We start from the raw sequence: 17,292 nt of genomic DNA, 5'->3' as shown, positions 1-17,292 counted from the left end.
TTTAATCCAATATCTTGCTAGAATTATGAATTATTAAACCCATCAAAAGTATGTGTGTGTGTGTGTGTGTGTGTGTGTGTGTGTGTGTGTGTGTAATTTATAATTTATTTATATTTTTCTTTTATAATCTCATATGTAAACCCAAAGGTCCTGCCACTAGAGAACAAAATGCACAAACCTCAGAACTTCAGCAAAGTGCTGTACTTGGGAATGGGCATCGTCACCATGTTGTACATCTCCCTCGGCACCATCGGCTACATCTGCTTTGGTGCGCGCATTGGGGGCAGCATCACACTCAACTTACCCGACTGCTGGTGAGATTTGTGCACACGTCTGCATTTTACAGTTGGCTGAACGCCACATCTTGCCTGCTGATGAAAAAAGTGTGCTCTTTGTATTTTAATCTCCTCAAGACTGTATATTATATAATGCTGTATGGTCTGGACAAGCAAAGCACCACCGGCTGAATGAGTGTTCAGGTGTTGAAGGCAAACACAGTTTCATTTCAATTTGCAGGAGTGTGCCAACTGCTGCTCTCTGTAATCGAGTTCGACAGTGTAGGCAGGAGGTTGCTCTCAGCCTCTCTCCAGCCAGGTGCGCCAATATGTGGTCTAAACAGGTCACTGAGAATGGAGCTGACAAGAATAGCTATTGCAAACCTCAGCACGTGGCTCAGAATACAGTCCGACCTCTCAAACCTGTATGTGCGCTGTTCTCTTCAGGGAACGATGAAGATGTAAACTGTGTGCAAGTTACACAGGCAGAAACAGAGATGTTAGCCAAAGCTCAGATAAACCTATAATAATGTCAAGGAGCAGTCATATATCTATGTTTCTTTTTGTATTCATATTCCAGTTCATCAACTGCATTTTTACACTTTCAAAATGTAAAAAATAAATTGAATTACAAATAAAACAAGACTGCAAAGGCACTCTTGACCTTTCTCATAAATCAGTATGAGCTCAATTGCAAATGTTTATTGGGTTATAACATGGATTTGAATCAACTGAATGCCAAAAAAAACACTAGGTTCTGGGGCAGAGCTTTGTGTATGTGGGGGCATCCTAAAGGAGTAAAAAAAATATTAAAATTTCATTTAACCATTAGAGACATAATCTTGACAAATTTTTACATATCTCACCTAATACTTCTTTAATGATTAATGATCTCTTTAAAGCTGAAACATTATTGTGAGACTCTTGTATGGTAGAATCAAAACTGACCAAAGAAATTACACTTCTAACTTTTTGTAAGAAGTAGCACTTGGTTGTGGTTTAAATTAGTTTTTAGTTAAAAGTAGTTTTAAGAGCATCAATCGCTTGTGAAGAATAAGTAGTGTGCTTCTATAGTAAGCCAGTATGTGATGGGGTAGCATGACTACCAATGTTACTGGTTGACCAGCAATTCAGAAAAGTAGCTGACTAGTCAACTAGTCCTCTTTTTCATAGTTAAAGTAAAAATTGTTTCAAAGCATAGCTATTTTTAGACTTTTTTTTTAGTGGGATTAAATGCAGTACACTGGCTACACTGTTAATGATGAAAATCAATATATCATAGTAATACATCGGTGTATCATATTACATTATTTAAGGATGCACCAGTTCTTCGCACTTGCACGGATGCATGGCAGCTGAAATTGTGGGTTCCGCAAATGAGAGTGCGCAGCATGGAAGCTCATGTCTGTTTAAAGTGCCCTACTTATTGATTATCCTTGGATGGAGGATGGGAGGTCTTTCAAGGTTGCCAGGGTTTTGTTTGGTGGCATATTTGCTTTGTGATTTACTGAACCTGATTTTCTGGATCTACTGTTTTTGTATTTATGCTTCTGTAGGATGTATCAGATTGTGAAGCTGCTGTACTCATTTGGGATCTACATCACATACGCACTGCAGTTCTATGTGCCAGCCGAAATTCTGATTCCCCCAGCAGTGGCACGGGTCAGGCCCAGGTGGGCACTGCTTGTGGACCTCAGCATCCGTGTGGGCCTCGTCCTCCTTACATGTGAGCCAAAATACAAAAAACACATCAAAAAGCCTAGCACATTCCCACCTCATAAAACCCCACAAGTATAATACTTTGTAAAAATCTATATATGTGGCAACCTGTAAAAACCTGTTGGATGTTGTTGTGGCAGAATTTTGGAAAATGGCCAAAAAAGAAACGCTGTAGAAATGTGGAGAATCTTATTTACTTTCTAAACTTGCCTTGGCTATCTATCTGCAAATATTATATTGGGTGCCAGTTTAACTAACACATCAATAATAACAGTCCTATCTTAGTGTAATTTCTTGAAACCATGAATTCCAAGCTTTCATCAAGTTGTCGGATAGAAAAAGGCATCAACCTAATCAATTCAGGTTGATACCAGCTGTCAAAAATATAGATTATGCTCATATGCCGCAATTAGAACAGAATCTTTAAAGCAGTTTTTCACTTTTGGGGAGTGACCAGATTTTAAAATGCTTACTGTTTAATTAAGTTATGTGCAAAAGAAATGCTTAGTTCAGGAAAGCCTGTACTTTTTAATATGTAGGTATACCACATGGAAATTGTTGGCTTTTTTGACATATTTGGAAAAGCAAACATTTGATCATCTTTGAAACAATGCCTATTAATGAAGTTGATATACTTGAATGAAACCACAAGTAAAATAATTTATTCAACAGAAATATCAGACCAAATGGGCCATTCCATAACCCTCCATTTCTTATTTTTGAGCAATTCCTTGGTGGATTTCCAAGTGTGCTTAGGATCATTATCCTGTTGAAAGGTAAACTTTCAGTTCAACTTCATCTTTTGAACAGATGGACTCACATGATCTTCAAGCACTCTTCAATATGATGCAGAATTCATAATTGAATCAATAAATGCAAGCTGTCCAGTCCCTTAGGCAGTGAAGCAACCCTAAACCATAACATTTCCACCACTGTGCTTCACAGTTAGTATGAGGTGATTCTCCTAAAAAGCTGTCTTTGATCTGCACCAAATATGTCTGCTGTTACTGTGGCCAAGCAACTCTCTTTGATTCGTCTGTTCAGAGTATATTACTCTGAAAAGTCTGGTCTTTGACTATATGCTTTGACTATATGCTCATTGGCAAACTGTACTCTCACGTAGGTCAAATTCTCTTTCTGATTATAGAAGCATGCACTTTGACACCAACAATTGCAAGACTTACTAGCAGATCCTGTGATGAAATATTCGGGTTCTTGTTGAACTTCCCATTGGCATGCAGTCTGTGTTCTAGTTCATTCCAAAGGTGTTCACTGGGATTGAGGTCATGGCTCTGTGCAGGCCACTCGACTTCCACATCATCCTGACAAACCATGCTTTCTTGGATCTCGCTTTATGCACAGAGGCAATATCATTCTAGAGCAGGTTTGGACCCGTTAGTTCCACTGAAGGGAAATTTTAATGTTTCAGCATGCAAAGACATTCTGTACAATTGTGTACTACCAACTTTGTGGTAAGAGTTAGCGGAAAAACTACATATAGGTGTGATGGTCAGGTGTCCACAAACCTTTGGCCATAAAGTGTATTACACTACACTAAACTTCAAATATACTATATCTTGCATCACTTCACAACTAAACTACAACTAAACCTCAAACTTAACACCTATTACACATTGGACATATTACACTTCTCAAAAGCTTACATATTCTTCATCTCATAAAATCTCTCATTCCACACTACACATTACAACACACTGTGTAATGGCACTCTATAACTGTACCCTGTACGCATCTTCCACAGTCCTGAAGCAGATATTGATATTTGTGCTATTTACTTTTCTTGGGTAAAATTTAATCTCTGTCAATTACATGCCGAAGGAGCTTGAAATGTTCTCATCATGGATCTTCATACTCTACGTGTGTCTAGCCTTCACATCAGTTCATTATAGACTTGAAGGGTTCCAATAATTCTTGAGTTGCCTGTGTAAAAGAAGCGTAGAAAGCCCTAACTGTCTGTAATACAACAGCTTTTGGTTAGATGACACGGTGGTACAGCAGGTAGTGCTACCACATCACAATTCCGAGGTCTCCAGTTCAATTCTGAGCTTGGGTTAATTGTCCGTGTACAGTTTAGCATGCTGTCCCTGTGTGCTGAGTTCTCCGGTTTCCTCCCACTTCCCAAAGATATACTGGTAGGTGGGTTGGCTACTCCAAACGTCCCCCTGGATGTGTGTGAATAAGTATGTGCATGGTGTCCTGTAATGGATTGGTGTTCCAGGATATAGTAATTACTGAAGATGAAAGAATGAATTTAATGAACTTTCTTACTCCGTGAATTTTGTTGCAGAAGTATGGACTTGTATAGCTGGAGAGCTGTAGACTTGCTTTAAAAGTCAAAATGCCATTTTCTATTCTGAACTACCTTTCACAAAGTATGAAAGATGCGCACTGTAAAAGGTTCTTTTCCTTGATACCTTGTTAAAATACTCATGTGAAGGGGGAAAAAATTAAACCTACACAATTGTTGGTGTGAGAGCCCTCATTTTGGGTGAATTGGAATATGGTTTGGTTAGGAGCAAAAATGCCATCAATCCAACATCACATTCTGAACCTCTGTGTTGTGGAAGTTTATCCTTCAGAAATATCGTATCAAAGCATGGATCAACTTCAATCTTCAGACGATGGTTCATTAGATATCTAGTTCCCTCAATCTTTAGCTACCATTCATTTTTTGTGTCTGAGGGTAAAGCTTTACACCTAATATAAGGTTTTTGAATGGAGGACTACTGAAATGTCCTCACTGTTGTGTGATGTTTAGCTGATGGGCCATGGTGTGACTGTATGGGTGTGTGTGTGTATGTGTGTGTGGGTGTGTGTGGGTTCTCAGCAGGACACTGACAGTTGCAGTGTGCATTGTGAGTGTGTGAGTCTTTGTCTGAGGTGAAAGCAATCACATTCAATCCCGCTGAAAACACAAGAAATTGCTGTGTATTGCCAGTGATTTGCATGGCACGTATGCTTACCATTCCCTTTATAGGTGGCCTATTTTTAGGAGCTCCAAACCATGACATTTCCTATTTTCATGATGTATTGGTTTTTGGATTTCTTAATCCCCATCAGGCTGTGGACTCTTCACATGGCAGCTGACATGGTCCATATCATTAGTAGAAGGCAGTTTTTTTTTTGCATCCAGAATTGTTTGTTTGTAAGCTGATTGCTTTTGCTGTTCCGCGCTCTTGGAATAACTTTTTGAAATTGGGTAGGAGTTACACAATGTAATTTGTATATGAGAAGGGAAGTTGGAAAAATCCTTTGGAAATTATTTTCACATCTCTGAACATCTCTTACTTAAATTGTTACATTTTTTAACATATTCAAACTAGGCATAAACAGACCAAATGTAAACATAGTCATTTTGGTTACCAATGATTTTTTGTGATTGAACGGCTAAATTGAAGGATGCAGGGGCACTGATTGTAGGTCAGTAACCTGAATCTTTATCATATGCAGTGTGAATTGTTTTGAAGTATGTTGCTCTGTGTAGAGGGGTTTAAGATGGAAACCTTTAGGAGTAGTGTGTTTAATCGAAACATGGAGCTACTACACATTTTAAATTGGTACAAGATCACCAGTAGCCATTGAAAACTCATGTTGCCACACATTTACAGTGCATTTATAAGTATAGTAAATGGAGTAGAGAGAGGTGGAGGCCAGAGTACACTAATTGTGCTCAAAAATAGTAACAGCACCAGATTAGACAGAAGTCATTAGTTTTATGAAGGAATATTAAGGGAGTAATACAATGCCACTATCTGCATCTGTAACTGTTTAGTGGCCCAAACATTTTTATCTGTATTCGGATTTAACACAGATGTTGATGGTTATTTTTTGGTTGTGTTTTGGGGTTTTTTTGTTGTTGTTTTTTTTAAAACTAAATATAAAACCTACAACTATGCCCACAGACACACTGAAAAACAATGTGTCGAGTTCATAATTGGTCTCTATTATAAATGTTCATGCATGAGACTGTTCATGCAATATTGTGCAGTTATTATTTTTGTCTCTGCCTGTCTGGTATTTTCTAATAAATTTAGTTGTTCTATTTCTCAAAATAAATAAGTAAGTAAGTAAAAAAAAAAAATTAAAAATAAATAAATATATATATAAATATATATATATATATATATATATATATATATATATAATATATATATATATATATATATATATATAATATAAAAAATTTTTTTTTAAATAAATAAAAATATATATATATAAACTTTACTTCACTTTGAATCAGTATGCACTGATTGATGGGTCAAGTAGGTCAAGGGTTTTATAGCCACAGATGAGATAGATTATTGATTAAGATCCTGTCAAATTTGTTAAATCAAACTTGGTTGGAATTTTAGATTTAGAATTCTGGAATTAATCATTATCAACATGGATTGCATTTTCCCCCACCATTGATCTCACCATTATCTTATCATTGTTTTTAATGAATAAATTACCAAGATGCCCAGGTATGCCTTGCAATCCTGAATTCCAGATGATACATGATTGCAGTTCACTAAAAGATAGAAGGGGCATTATTGAGAAATGAAAGAACATGTTAGATGTAACAAAAATGAAAATCTGTTGCACAATATCTTAAAGCAATATTCCAACATCTTTTAAAATCTTCTAAGGAATATTTGGATTCTCTTTCTTGCAATATAGGGAAGTTTATAAGATTTACTACTAAGTGCATATTTTTATTTAATTGGTTGATGGTTATCTATAGTGAAATATAGCTGTGTGGATTGCGATGTTAGAAAATAATGTAGAATACATTTCGGACAAATCAGCAGCGTTTTTTTGAACTGACAGGTATGACAAATGCACTTCCAAATATTCCAGCATTACATAAAGCAGAGCACTACTTCAGGACCATCTATAAATAAAGTCAAAGGTGTAGAGATAGTAGAAAGGGTAATGGGTTTTCTACCACTTTGACATGTTAATATGGCATAACTAAGCCTTACATTTTTGCCTGGATCAGCATACAATACACTCTGGGCCAGTTGCGCTAAGCTGCTTGCATCTGCTTTTAGGTGAACTTGGGATGCATTCGGTTCATGCGTCATGTTATGCATAAGAGTGGTGTTCAAACTTAAATGTGCAGTTTAGGACAACACACAAAGTGCACTTATCGCCTTCATACATATGCATCGGATCGCAAACAAAGACAGAAATTGGCATGGGGTGGAGAGATGTAAAGAGCTGCTGATTTACATATTCTGTTTCATGTGCTATAGTTTGGCCAATTCGCGGCAGTCAGTTTGTGTGTTGCTGGAAGCCTTGCAGAACTGGGATACTTGTCAAGTTTTGAAATATATGACAAAATATTTGTAATACTACAGAACCATTTTGGAACCTTGGTAAAAGAACTCCTGGTTTCAGTTTGGCCACTTTTCTCAAGCGGATCTGGCAGCCGTGGTCATAGCATGTCTGGCAGGAACACGCATCAGTTTTCCTCACATTAAACAAGATTACATGTCCAATTTTTCAAATATTATCAATAGTCGATCACAATAAAAAATAGAGTTTAATTGTACATTTTTATATGAAGTAACTAGCTCATTCTGTACACAGACATCTTTTTATTTAAATCAATTAAATTGACATAAATGGCGTATCAGCCATATTAATGCTCTCCACACTGTTGTCCTGACACATGTATTTATTTTTTAGCCTAGTATCTTCAATACTGCGCTTCCTCTTAAGCACCGACCTTTTTGGCAGTTCTGGTTGATCATTCCCACTATTTCCCCCACAGTGCCTTTTAAACAATTTGTGCTTAATGCAGAGCACGTGCAGTAGGCAGTCCCACATGCAGTTTGCATGGTGAGCTAGTACCTTAGTTAACTGAATGTTATTTCAGACATACTATAAGCACATTTTGTATCTGTTTGCTGTGCCTCCTCATATATGTACCGCTGTGTTACTAAAGTTTTGATTCGATTCCTATAAACCAATCATTTTATCCCCAAATACTGAACTAAACTTGACTAAAGCTAATATTTGCTTCCATCTGAAAGAATTTCTTTTCAAATTTACCTCCCATGTTTCTTTGAGAAAATATATTATTATTATTATTATTATTATTATTAGATAGTATTTGTAGCCAAGGATCAAATCTGATATAGGTGTTCCTGAAAGTCATTGATGCAATCCAGCACATCATGGGCAGGTTTTGTAAGTCTGCACTCATGATTGGTGCTTCTCTTTTAAAAGATTTAGGGATCCCCAGAAAGCTTGTTCAACCACTTGTTTGACAGGACTAGGCCTAGAGCAGGGATCATCGGTTAGATTTCATACAAGTTTACCTTACATTGATTGAACTGTTTCCATTTAAAAACAGTGCACTTCCTCTGAACTAACATAATAGTTTTGTACCCAATGCTCACTGTTTGATATTCAGTCACAGAAAAAATATGGAGGAAAGTTTATATAAAGTACATATGTACTTGAGTAGGTTATAAATGCTATGACCTACTAAAGGATTAAATTGAACATATCACTAAATGAAACAAATTACCCAATGGTATAATTTTATGAATACATATTGACGTTATCACTACCTGCAAAATAAAAGCAATGCATATGTAGTGTGATAAATAATAAATTATTATTAACAATAAGGTTAGTAAAGATATTCATTTTCATCAGAAGTGGTCCTGTTTAAACTTTTAAAGGATGGGAAAGGATCTCACAGACAATGCTTATGCACAATGGTGAAGCCCTGTTACTATGTTCATACTCAAGTTGCACAGTGATATAGAATCGTGGTGACTGTGCAAAGGAGAGACAGCTTTATCCATCCATTATCCATCCTACAATGCACAGGGTCGCAGGGGAGCCTGGAGCCTATTCCTGAGAACTCTGGGCACAAGGCAGGGCACTGTACAGGGTGCCAACCCATCGCAGGGCACAATCACACACACACATTCTCACACTACAGACAATTTGGACATGCCAAACAGCCTATCACGCATGTCATTGGACTGGGGGAGGAAACCGGAATATCTGGAGGAAACCCCCAAGCAGGGAGAGAACATGCAAACTCCACATATTACAGAGCCAAAACAGTAGAAAAACTACTTAGAGACTGCACTTAATACAATTTTTTTCTATTCCTTAAACTAAACTTTTAATATCTTTTATACCCTCCGGAATGGTTCGTCATTAAAAACCTTCCACACAGAATAAATGGGGGAAAAAATCCCTCATCATATGTGTGAATGTTCACAGTGAAATAACAGCACTACAAGTTTGTTAGACTCAGCAAAGTCTGAAACCAGCATCAAACACCAAAGACTCTCCACTGAATTAATCACTGGAGAGGGCTGCTTTGAGCTGCCTTTTTTTTTTCTTTAGGGAGATGAGAGAGGGAGGAGGAAAAGTATTCTGGCATGTACTGCAGGAACCTCAGATCTGCTGAAAAAAGCCACAGGGCTTCATCTGGTGTGTGGAGCTGGAGCTCCGTTCCTACCTCAAAAGATTGCATGTGTACACTAAAGGAAAATCAGAGCCTGGGTCGAGCTGATACTGTGCAGAGCAATAAGAACAGTATTTTTTTTTAAAAGACGTGGAAATGGGACTGGCTTATTCAGGGGTAGCAGTATAGTTGCCACTTGACTTAACTAACAATGCAATGGAAACTTATTTTGACTTTGTAAGTACATGGTTTTTGAAGGCGGATAAAATCTGTTATGCAATTTTAGCAATAATATCAAGAAAATGCACAAAAGAAAATAATGCAATAATCAGTTTTGCTCCTATAAAGCTCGCCGCTACAAATTTCTCAAGGTTTTTGTTTGTTCTCCAAGTCTGTATGGGAGTTGGAAGTAGCCAATTCAAAAATAATTTGTAGATGTGTCCCTTTTTCTCTTCTTCATTTTTTGTTAGTCCAACCTCATATTTTATTGTTAACTCACAAGGACATGCAATTTAGCCTTAACAAATGGAAAAAATATATTGTTTTTTGTTATTGTAGAAATAGTCCACCTTTTTGTATTATTTATTTGCAGTTTGTTCTACCTCAATATCAGTATTGTATGGAATGAAATTTGTGCCAAAAAGAACATAACTTTTCAAGAAACAAACAAAAATATACAACGAGACAATAAACTTGTGGAACGTAAACAAAAACTCCAGCAGCGCGTTCATAAACCATTATTAGCGAAAAGGAAGCTAAGAAAAGTGGTAACAAAGAGTGCTGTTTATTTGAAGACCATGTAAAATCTTTGCCACTGAGTTCACAGTTTTCCATTTCAGTGTTTTTCTTCTTTCTCATTGTATATTTTTGTTTGTTTCTTGAAAACTTGCATTCACTTCTTTTGGTATAAATTTAATTACATAGTATTGTGTTATTCATATGTAATTTTGCATATTCAAAAAGTGATATGCATGCTTCACTAAAAGAAAATGAGGCAGTGTAATTGATGCATTTGGTCGTTGGAGAGTTGACTGGCCTTCTCCATGGTGCATGTCAAATGCATGAGTTTTAATTTTTCGCCTGTAATAAAGTGATGGTGTAAGCTTCATGTTCCAACTGTCATAGTCTTTGCAGCACATGGTTAAACTGAACATTTATCACTTGACTAAAATGTAAATTTTCCAAGAGTGTTCCCTGTTGGTTCCTTGCTTGCAGTTGTGTTTAGGTATTGATGGTTCATGGACAAATAAGCACTGTTGGTTAAATTGTCACTGTATAAACTTGTAACATGTAATACACATTGTCTTAAAGCAGCTTTACATAAATCCAGATGAATACATAATGAGCAAGCCAGAGATTGTAGTGGAAAAACTCCCTGAGACAAAAGGTTGTTGACAAACATGTTTCATTTTAATTGTTACTGACAAAATTAGCACAATTATTATTGTAGCAGAATGCATTCTCCCTACAGGAAGAAGTGGTCTTGGCTCAGGTAGACCTGTGTGTATGTGTATTCTGTTGATGGAAACCGGAGGGATCATTGCCCGTGCCCACTTTTGTCAAGTACTTTGTCCTGGATTCTCCTGTCACCATTGGCAGAACAGTGACTGCTGAGCACCTGGAACATGGTGTGTTGTTTGCCCTGGAGCTGCTTGACTGACCTCCTGTAGATTTTTCCCATCAGCACGACTGCGTGCTATTCAGCCATGTGTGGAGCTAAAGCAGATGACTGAAAATAGAGAGTCTGTGAGAATGCCAGATAAGAACAGGTGAACATCACTGAAATACATCTTCTATCAGAATATGCAGTAGTCACAAGATGCACACTTATGTGTTGGAGGTTGCTATGTTTATATATCTTGCTGGGGACCAAAAGTCTCTACATTGATGGGAATATCTGAGAGTTTTGACATTGGGGGACATTTGGATAAGCATTAAAAAAGCCACAAAGTTTTAATTTGGTTTTAGAGGTTAGGGCATGACCTAAATTAGCTTCATTAATAATAATGTCATTGGAAGACAAATGTGTGCATACAAACTCTGGGCATACTATAAACCATGTCTGAATTTGGACCAGGATTTTACAGACTTGGAACCCATTAAGCAAGGTAATAATTGGCAGACAGTGGAATTTTAATAGAAAGCAGATAATGATAGCTTATATTTCAATCCATATTTGATTTACTGTCCTAGTTTTGAATGATTTCTAATGTACGTGTGGGCAGTTTTACATTTCACTTACTAAAATCCATTTTTCCAGGTGTGTGTAAGTAGATTTCAGTGATGGAGGTGCTCCATGGTGAATCTCATTAAATTTTGTAATGAATTTTTTAAGTCAAAATATTAAAATGTCAATTATAAAGTCTACTGATAATTAATGACTCAAAAGGCTCAAAATGACTCTAAAGATCAGACAAAAATAATGATAGAACAGTTAGAGAATATAGAGTGAAGTTTAAAAGTTTCAACTAAATTGAGTCCCTAAAAATAAATGATTGAAAGAGTACAAAACACACTGACTGTAAAAGTGTTGGTATTCTAGTCTCATTATTAATTTAAGTAAAAGTAGTCATCAAGAAAATTACTCAAGTAAACAAGTTATTTGGTGAAAAACTACTTGAGCAATTTTTACAAATTACTTTTTCATGTCTATTGACACAACTAAACGAAAAACGTTCTTTTCATTTTGTTCTTATGTTAACTTTGCAAGTAAGCTATGCTGAAGTGAACGCCACCTTGATTATCAACAGCATATAAAGAAAGGTATCATTAGCTGTCTAGCTAACTTGAAACCCCAACTGAAACGCCAAAAGACAAATGCCGTTGAGGTTTCAGTAGAAAAGAAAGAAGAAAGCCTTTATTTGTCACCAAACAAATGCATACAGCTATTGTACACAACTCAAACCAGCTATAATAATCATTATTCTCTGATGCGTTTTAAGAACCCAGTTAGAAATTTGAAGGATCTGGAGAGATTCTCTATGGAGGAATGGTCTCATATCCTCTTGCCATATATTCTCCAACCTCATCAGGCATTATAGGAGAAGACTCAGGGCTGTTTTCTTGGCAAAGAGAGGTAGCACAAAGTATTGACTTTTTTTTACAAGTGCATCAGGAATTGAAATACGTTGTTTTGTCAACCCTAGTGGTTGACTCTATTCCACTCTGTTGGGTGCACAAGTCTACTATGTCAGAGTAATAAGAGCACTTGCTTTGTCATTGTGTACGTATTCCCATCACAGCCTGAACAACAAAATAAAACCTATCTACCTATCAAAATAAAACCTAATAAAAATCCTGTGGGTTTTGATGCCACAATCTTTGGAAATAAAACACCTACCTGTGGATATCGAGGAATGATTGTTAACAGTAAGGGTTGCTACTCCATTCTTTTGACATGACATAAACAACTGAGAATAATGATTTAAACCCCAGACAAGTGCTTTATACTTATTCAGGTGCATGGAGGTAAGAAAGCTGGTTATCAGAATATGAAGAGTGTGACGTGTTTACCACTTCATAGACAAACATAACAGTAGAAGCATCCAGGAATGTAGTTGAAGCAGTTGCTTGTGCTGTGCTATGTTACATAGAAGGTACCTCTTGTAAAGGAGGAACATGTTATTTGGAATGATCAAGTCACAGAAAAGTTTTATTAAACAGCAAGAGCTATGAAATAGTCGAGCAAGAAGCTAAACAAGTTGAAATGTATGAGATTACAAGAAAGTAAAAAACAAAAAGTAAAGAACAAAATTACACATGCATCAGTTATTGATTTCAAAAATGTAATTGTAGAATTATTTGGTTGCTGCAGTTACTTTGCAAGGATGTATCTGCCAAAGTATAATTTATTTTTTCCTAATAGTGTAATTTCATCTTGTAATTTCAGTATTTGCTTTTCAGAGTGTATGCATCCTCTTGATGCTGAGAAGTGTTTTATTAGCTCTCATTTACTTGGCTAATAGTGGCACTGTCATGTCATGATTCTTGGACATTAATGTCTGTTTTCACAGGTGAGAAGGGTGAAGGTCACAGGTACAGAGAGAAGTGCTGTGGTTGGAGCTGAGAGGGTTGGTACGGCTGAAGATGATAGAGTTGGTGTCAATATAGCTGAGAGCATTGATGTGTAGTTAATAGAGGTCGACCAATTGGTCGGTTTTACAGATTAATCGGCACCAATGACCAATTGCTGGAAATATCGGTCATCTGCAAAAATCCACACGATAGTTTTTCCTGGTTGTGTCCATTTAGAGAGCGGCTGAGAAGGGTCCACTGTCATTATACAGTACGAGAGTGGCCTCTAGAGGCGAAATGAAAACTCGCTGACAACTTTTGTTGTGTTATTTGAAGTGTTTTTTTTTTGTTTGTTTGTTTTTTTGGATGTCTCTATTTTTATTTGTTATTTGGAGTGTTACTTTTTGGTTCAGTTTGGATATATATCTTTTATTTACTTTAATATTTATTAGTTGATAATATATATTAATATTTATATATTTCATTTAAAAAGTACAATACATTTTCTTGATACAGTAAGTACTGTTTTTTGTTTTACTTTTAGTGTTGTTTTCATTCAGTATCAATTTTAAAAACGGTTGATTCATTGGCTATCGGCAGGTACTGCCCAATTAGGTATTGGTAAAATCCACTATCGGTCAAGCACTAGTACAGTAGTTAAGAGTGTTGTGTGATTGTAGCAGAGGGGGTTAGTATGGCTAGACCTGAGAGATTTGGTTGTAGATGTAGCTGTAATTGTTGATGTCCATCCAAGAGTGTTGGTGTATGGAGCCAAGAGGGCTGGTGTGTAGCTGAGGGTATTAGTGTGGTTGTAACTGGAGGACTTGATGTTGCTAGAGCTGAGAGGGTTGGTGTGGTTGGACATGAAGGTTTGTGTGTAGCTGAGTGTTGGTGTGAATGGATTTGAGAGTGTTGGTATGTAACTGAGATTGTTTGAGTGGATGGAGATGGGTGTTGGTGTGTTGTTAAGCGGGTCAGTGTGGCTGAAGCAGGGTCATGTTGCTGGAGCTGCAGCGATCGGTGAGAACACTGGTGTGTAGATGAGAGTTGGTGTAGCCAGAGGTCATTAGTGTTGCTATATGAGGAGCAGAGTAGGCTGTTTGAGGAACAAGAATCCTGCCCAACTATGTCATGACTAAATGTTGAAAACATTTTTTTTTTATTCCATCTCCAGCTGAAGTGCATTTTTAAAGCACTCAATTTCTTTGTCCCTCTCTATATACGGAGTGGAGTACTGAGGGGTGAACAAAATGGAGTGATTTTAAAAATACAGACAGCAGATGACTTTCGACAAATATTGGTGTTTTTTTTTTCCCAGTTTCCTTATTTCTCTACTAAACATTTCTGTTCTTCATTTTGACCTAAAAAGATTTCCAATAGCATCAAGGAAGGCAAAATGACTCCCTGATGGTATATTTTGTCTCATTTTATTTTATGTTCCTAGTAGCAAGATCATTAAAAATTTATTTTGTTGAAGCAGATTGAATTTTTTCTATTACTCAGTCAGCCTGTGTAGTGGTTTGAGCTGAGGCATTTCAGCCTTAGTGCTTTGATGGACTCTTTAGGTTTGAGATAATTATTTGGTTTCTCAGCTGAAGGAGAAAAGCTGTTTTCATTAAATTGTGTATGCTCCATTTTTATTGGCAAGTAAAAGTAATTACTGTAACGTTGGTAAACATTTCAGCTGTCCATGAGCTCACAATGAACTGGTCACATTTAAAAAAGGAACACTTTGCCTTGCCTTCACCCATATTAAATCATGGTCACTCATGGACACAGTCAGTTCAGCTGTGTATGAATGTCTGCTGCCTTAAGTAAGGCATTTTAAAGCAAACGTTTAGATAGGTCAGTAGGAAATGCTACACCAAGTCGAACAAATCTATTTTTGATGGCGGGTTTCAGTTTAAAATGTCTTAGTATATTAATTGCTGATATGTTACCATGAGTCTAAAGTGTCCGTAGTGTATGAATGGGTGTGTGAATGTGTGTGTGATTGTGTGCCCTGCGATGGACTGGCACCCTGTCCAGGGTGTACCCCGCCTTGTGTCCGATGCTCCCTGGGATAGGCTCCAGGTTCCCCCACGACCCTGAAAAGGAGTAAGCGGTTGAAGATGGATGGATGTTACCATGAATACCATTGAAAAGGGTCTTTTCCAAACTCATCCACAAAGAGATTAAAGTTCTACCTTTTGACATATAATGAACCCTGGACAAGCACGTCAAAAATCTTCATTAAGTTGTGCAAAGGTAGCCATTAGATACAAAGCTCGGTCATATTTCAGTATGAAAGGGTTCTCCGTATGTCATTTTTTTTTAAAGGATGTCTCTCTCCAGTCTTCTGCCTTATCCAGAACAAAATAGTGAAACTGGGAGATAGATGAATCCTCTAACAGGAGACACTTTACATTAACACTGATTTTATTTTTACATCCACACGTATACTACATTATGCCAGTATCTAACTAGTATAATAGAATCAAACCAATTCTCTTGGAATAACCGAAATCCATTCAATTAATTTTTATATCTGGTTTGCATTTTCTTTTCTGGTTATAAATTGTGTTTGTGATCTTAAAGCAGAGGTGCAAAACATGCAGGATGATGAGTCAAATATGGGGGTAAATCTCCTTAGACAAAACTGACTGATCTATTAGTTTCTGAAGTGGCTCTGCCCTAGGATTTTAATATTTGAAGGCACTATAAAGCCAATCAAAGTAATAAAAAATCATGGCTAGTATTCTGGGCACATATACTCACACTCGTAGACATATGGGTCTGAGAACTTGGCACGGTCCACTTCCACCAACTACAATGTTGAGTGGTAAGGTAGTGGTGTTGAAGCAAAGTATTTATTTTAATAATTTAGCTAATATTATTTCTTATACTTCTGTTAAAGGTGAGTTCATTAGTTCATGCCAAGATTTTCATACATTAGATTGATGGTGTGTAATTTATGTTCTCTGGTGCTAGTATTTCAGTAAATCTGTATCAGATGATTTAGCAAGGCAAATTCATTGTGTTCCTTCTGTAAACAATGACCAGGAAGAAACTCGTTTCCATAGCTGTGTTATCCTTCAACTTCTGAATAGTTGTTTGACAAGTTGATTGCCCCTTAATGATGGTTCCACTTGAGGTGATATCATGGCAAAGCGACATACAGACGAAGCATAATGTACCAGAAGAACATGTTGATAAAATCTCAGTGAAGCTGCAATATCTATCATAGATTTAGTTTGACAAGGAAGCACTGAGGCCTTGAAAGACATAAACATGGTTTCTGTTCTGTGAGTTTTGATTTACAAACTATTTCATTTAAACACTTTACAGTCATTGTAATTAGGGCTGCAACTAACGATTATTTTCATAATCGATTAGTTGACCGATTATTTATTTATTTCCGATTAATCAGATGGGGCGGGGCAAACTTTCAGTATCCTTTTTGTTGTTTATTTAAAATAAAATCCACAAACTGAGTGTTACAAATATAAACTTCAGACTAAAACTTTACACAACTGTTTGTCCAAAACAGAAAAGAACCCAATACACACGCACACACACACACACCAGAATATATATTATAAATGTAGGACTGTAGTTTAATTCGGTGCTTTTTATGCATCCATAAACATAATGCATAATTACTATAAAACACACACACACACACACACACACACACATACATATATATATATATGTAGAATATTATTTTACTTGTGTTTACTTTTGATCATAATGTTTTAATCAGACATTACAGGTCTTACTCGCGCTCCCACACACTACACTGCGCGTGATCAGCAACACGGCTTTGTTACTAATAGATCACTTCCATTATAATAAACAACA

General features: G+C 36.7%; 1 protein-coding gene across 2 annotated transcripts in view; it reads left to right on the top strand.

Moving 5' to 3' along the window:
- The window catches only part of slc36a1 (solute carrier family 36 member 1), a 33,206-nt gene that overhangs the window by 9,783 nt on the left and 6,131 nt on the right, over positions 1-17,292 (top strand). For both annotated transcript variants that reach the window (XM_053630984.1, XM_053630982.1), the window contains exons 10-11: positions 148-314; positions 1,832-2,001. In XM_053630984.1, coding sequence (XP_053486959.1) covers positions 148-314; positions 1,832-2,001 — 337 coding nt within the window. The remainder of the gene's footprint in view (positions 1-147; positions 315-1,831; positions 2,002-17,292) is intronic.

Source organism: Ictalurus furcatus, chromosome 8 (genome assembly GCF_023375685.1).
Source record: "Ictalurus furcatus strain D&B chromosome 8, Billie_1.0, whole genome shotgun sequence".
NCBI lineage: Eukaryota > Metazoa > Chordata > Actinopteri > Siluriformes > Ictaluridae > Ictalurus > Ictalurus furcatus.
The sequence above is the reverse complement of the archived record's forward strand: the minus strand, read 5'-3'. Positions and strand labels throughout refer to the sequence as shown.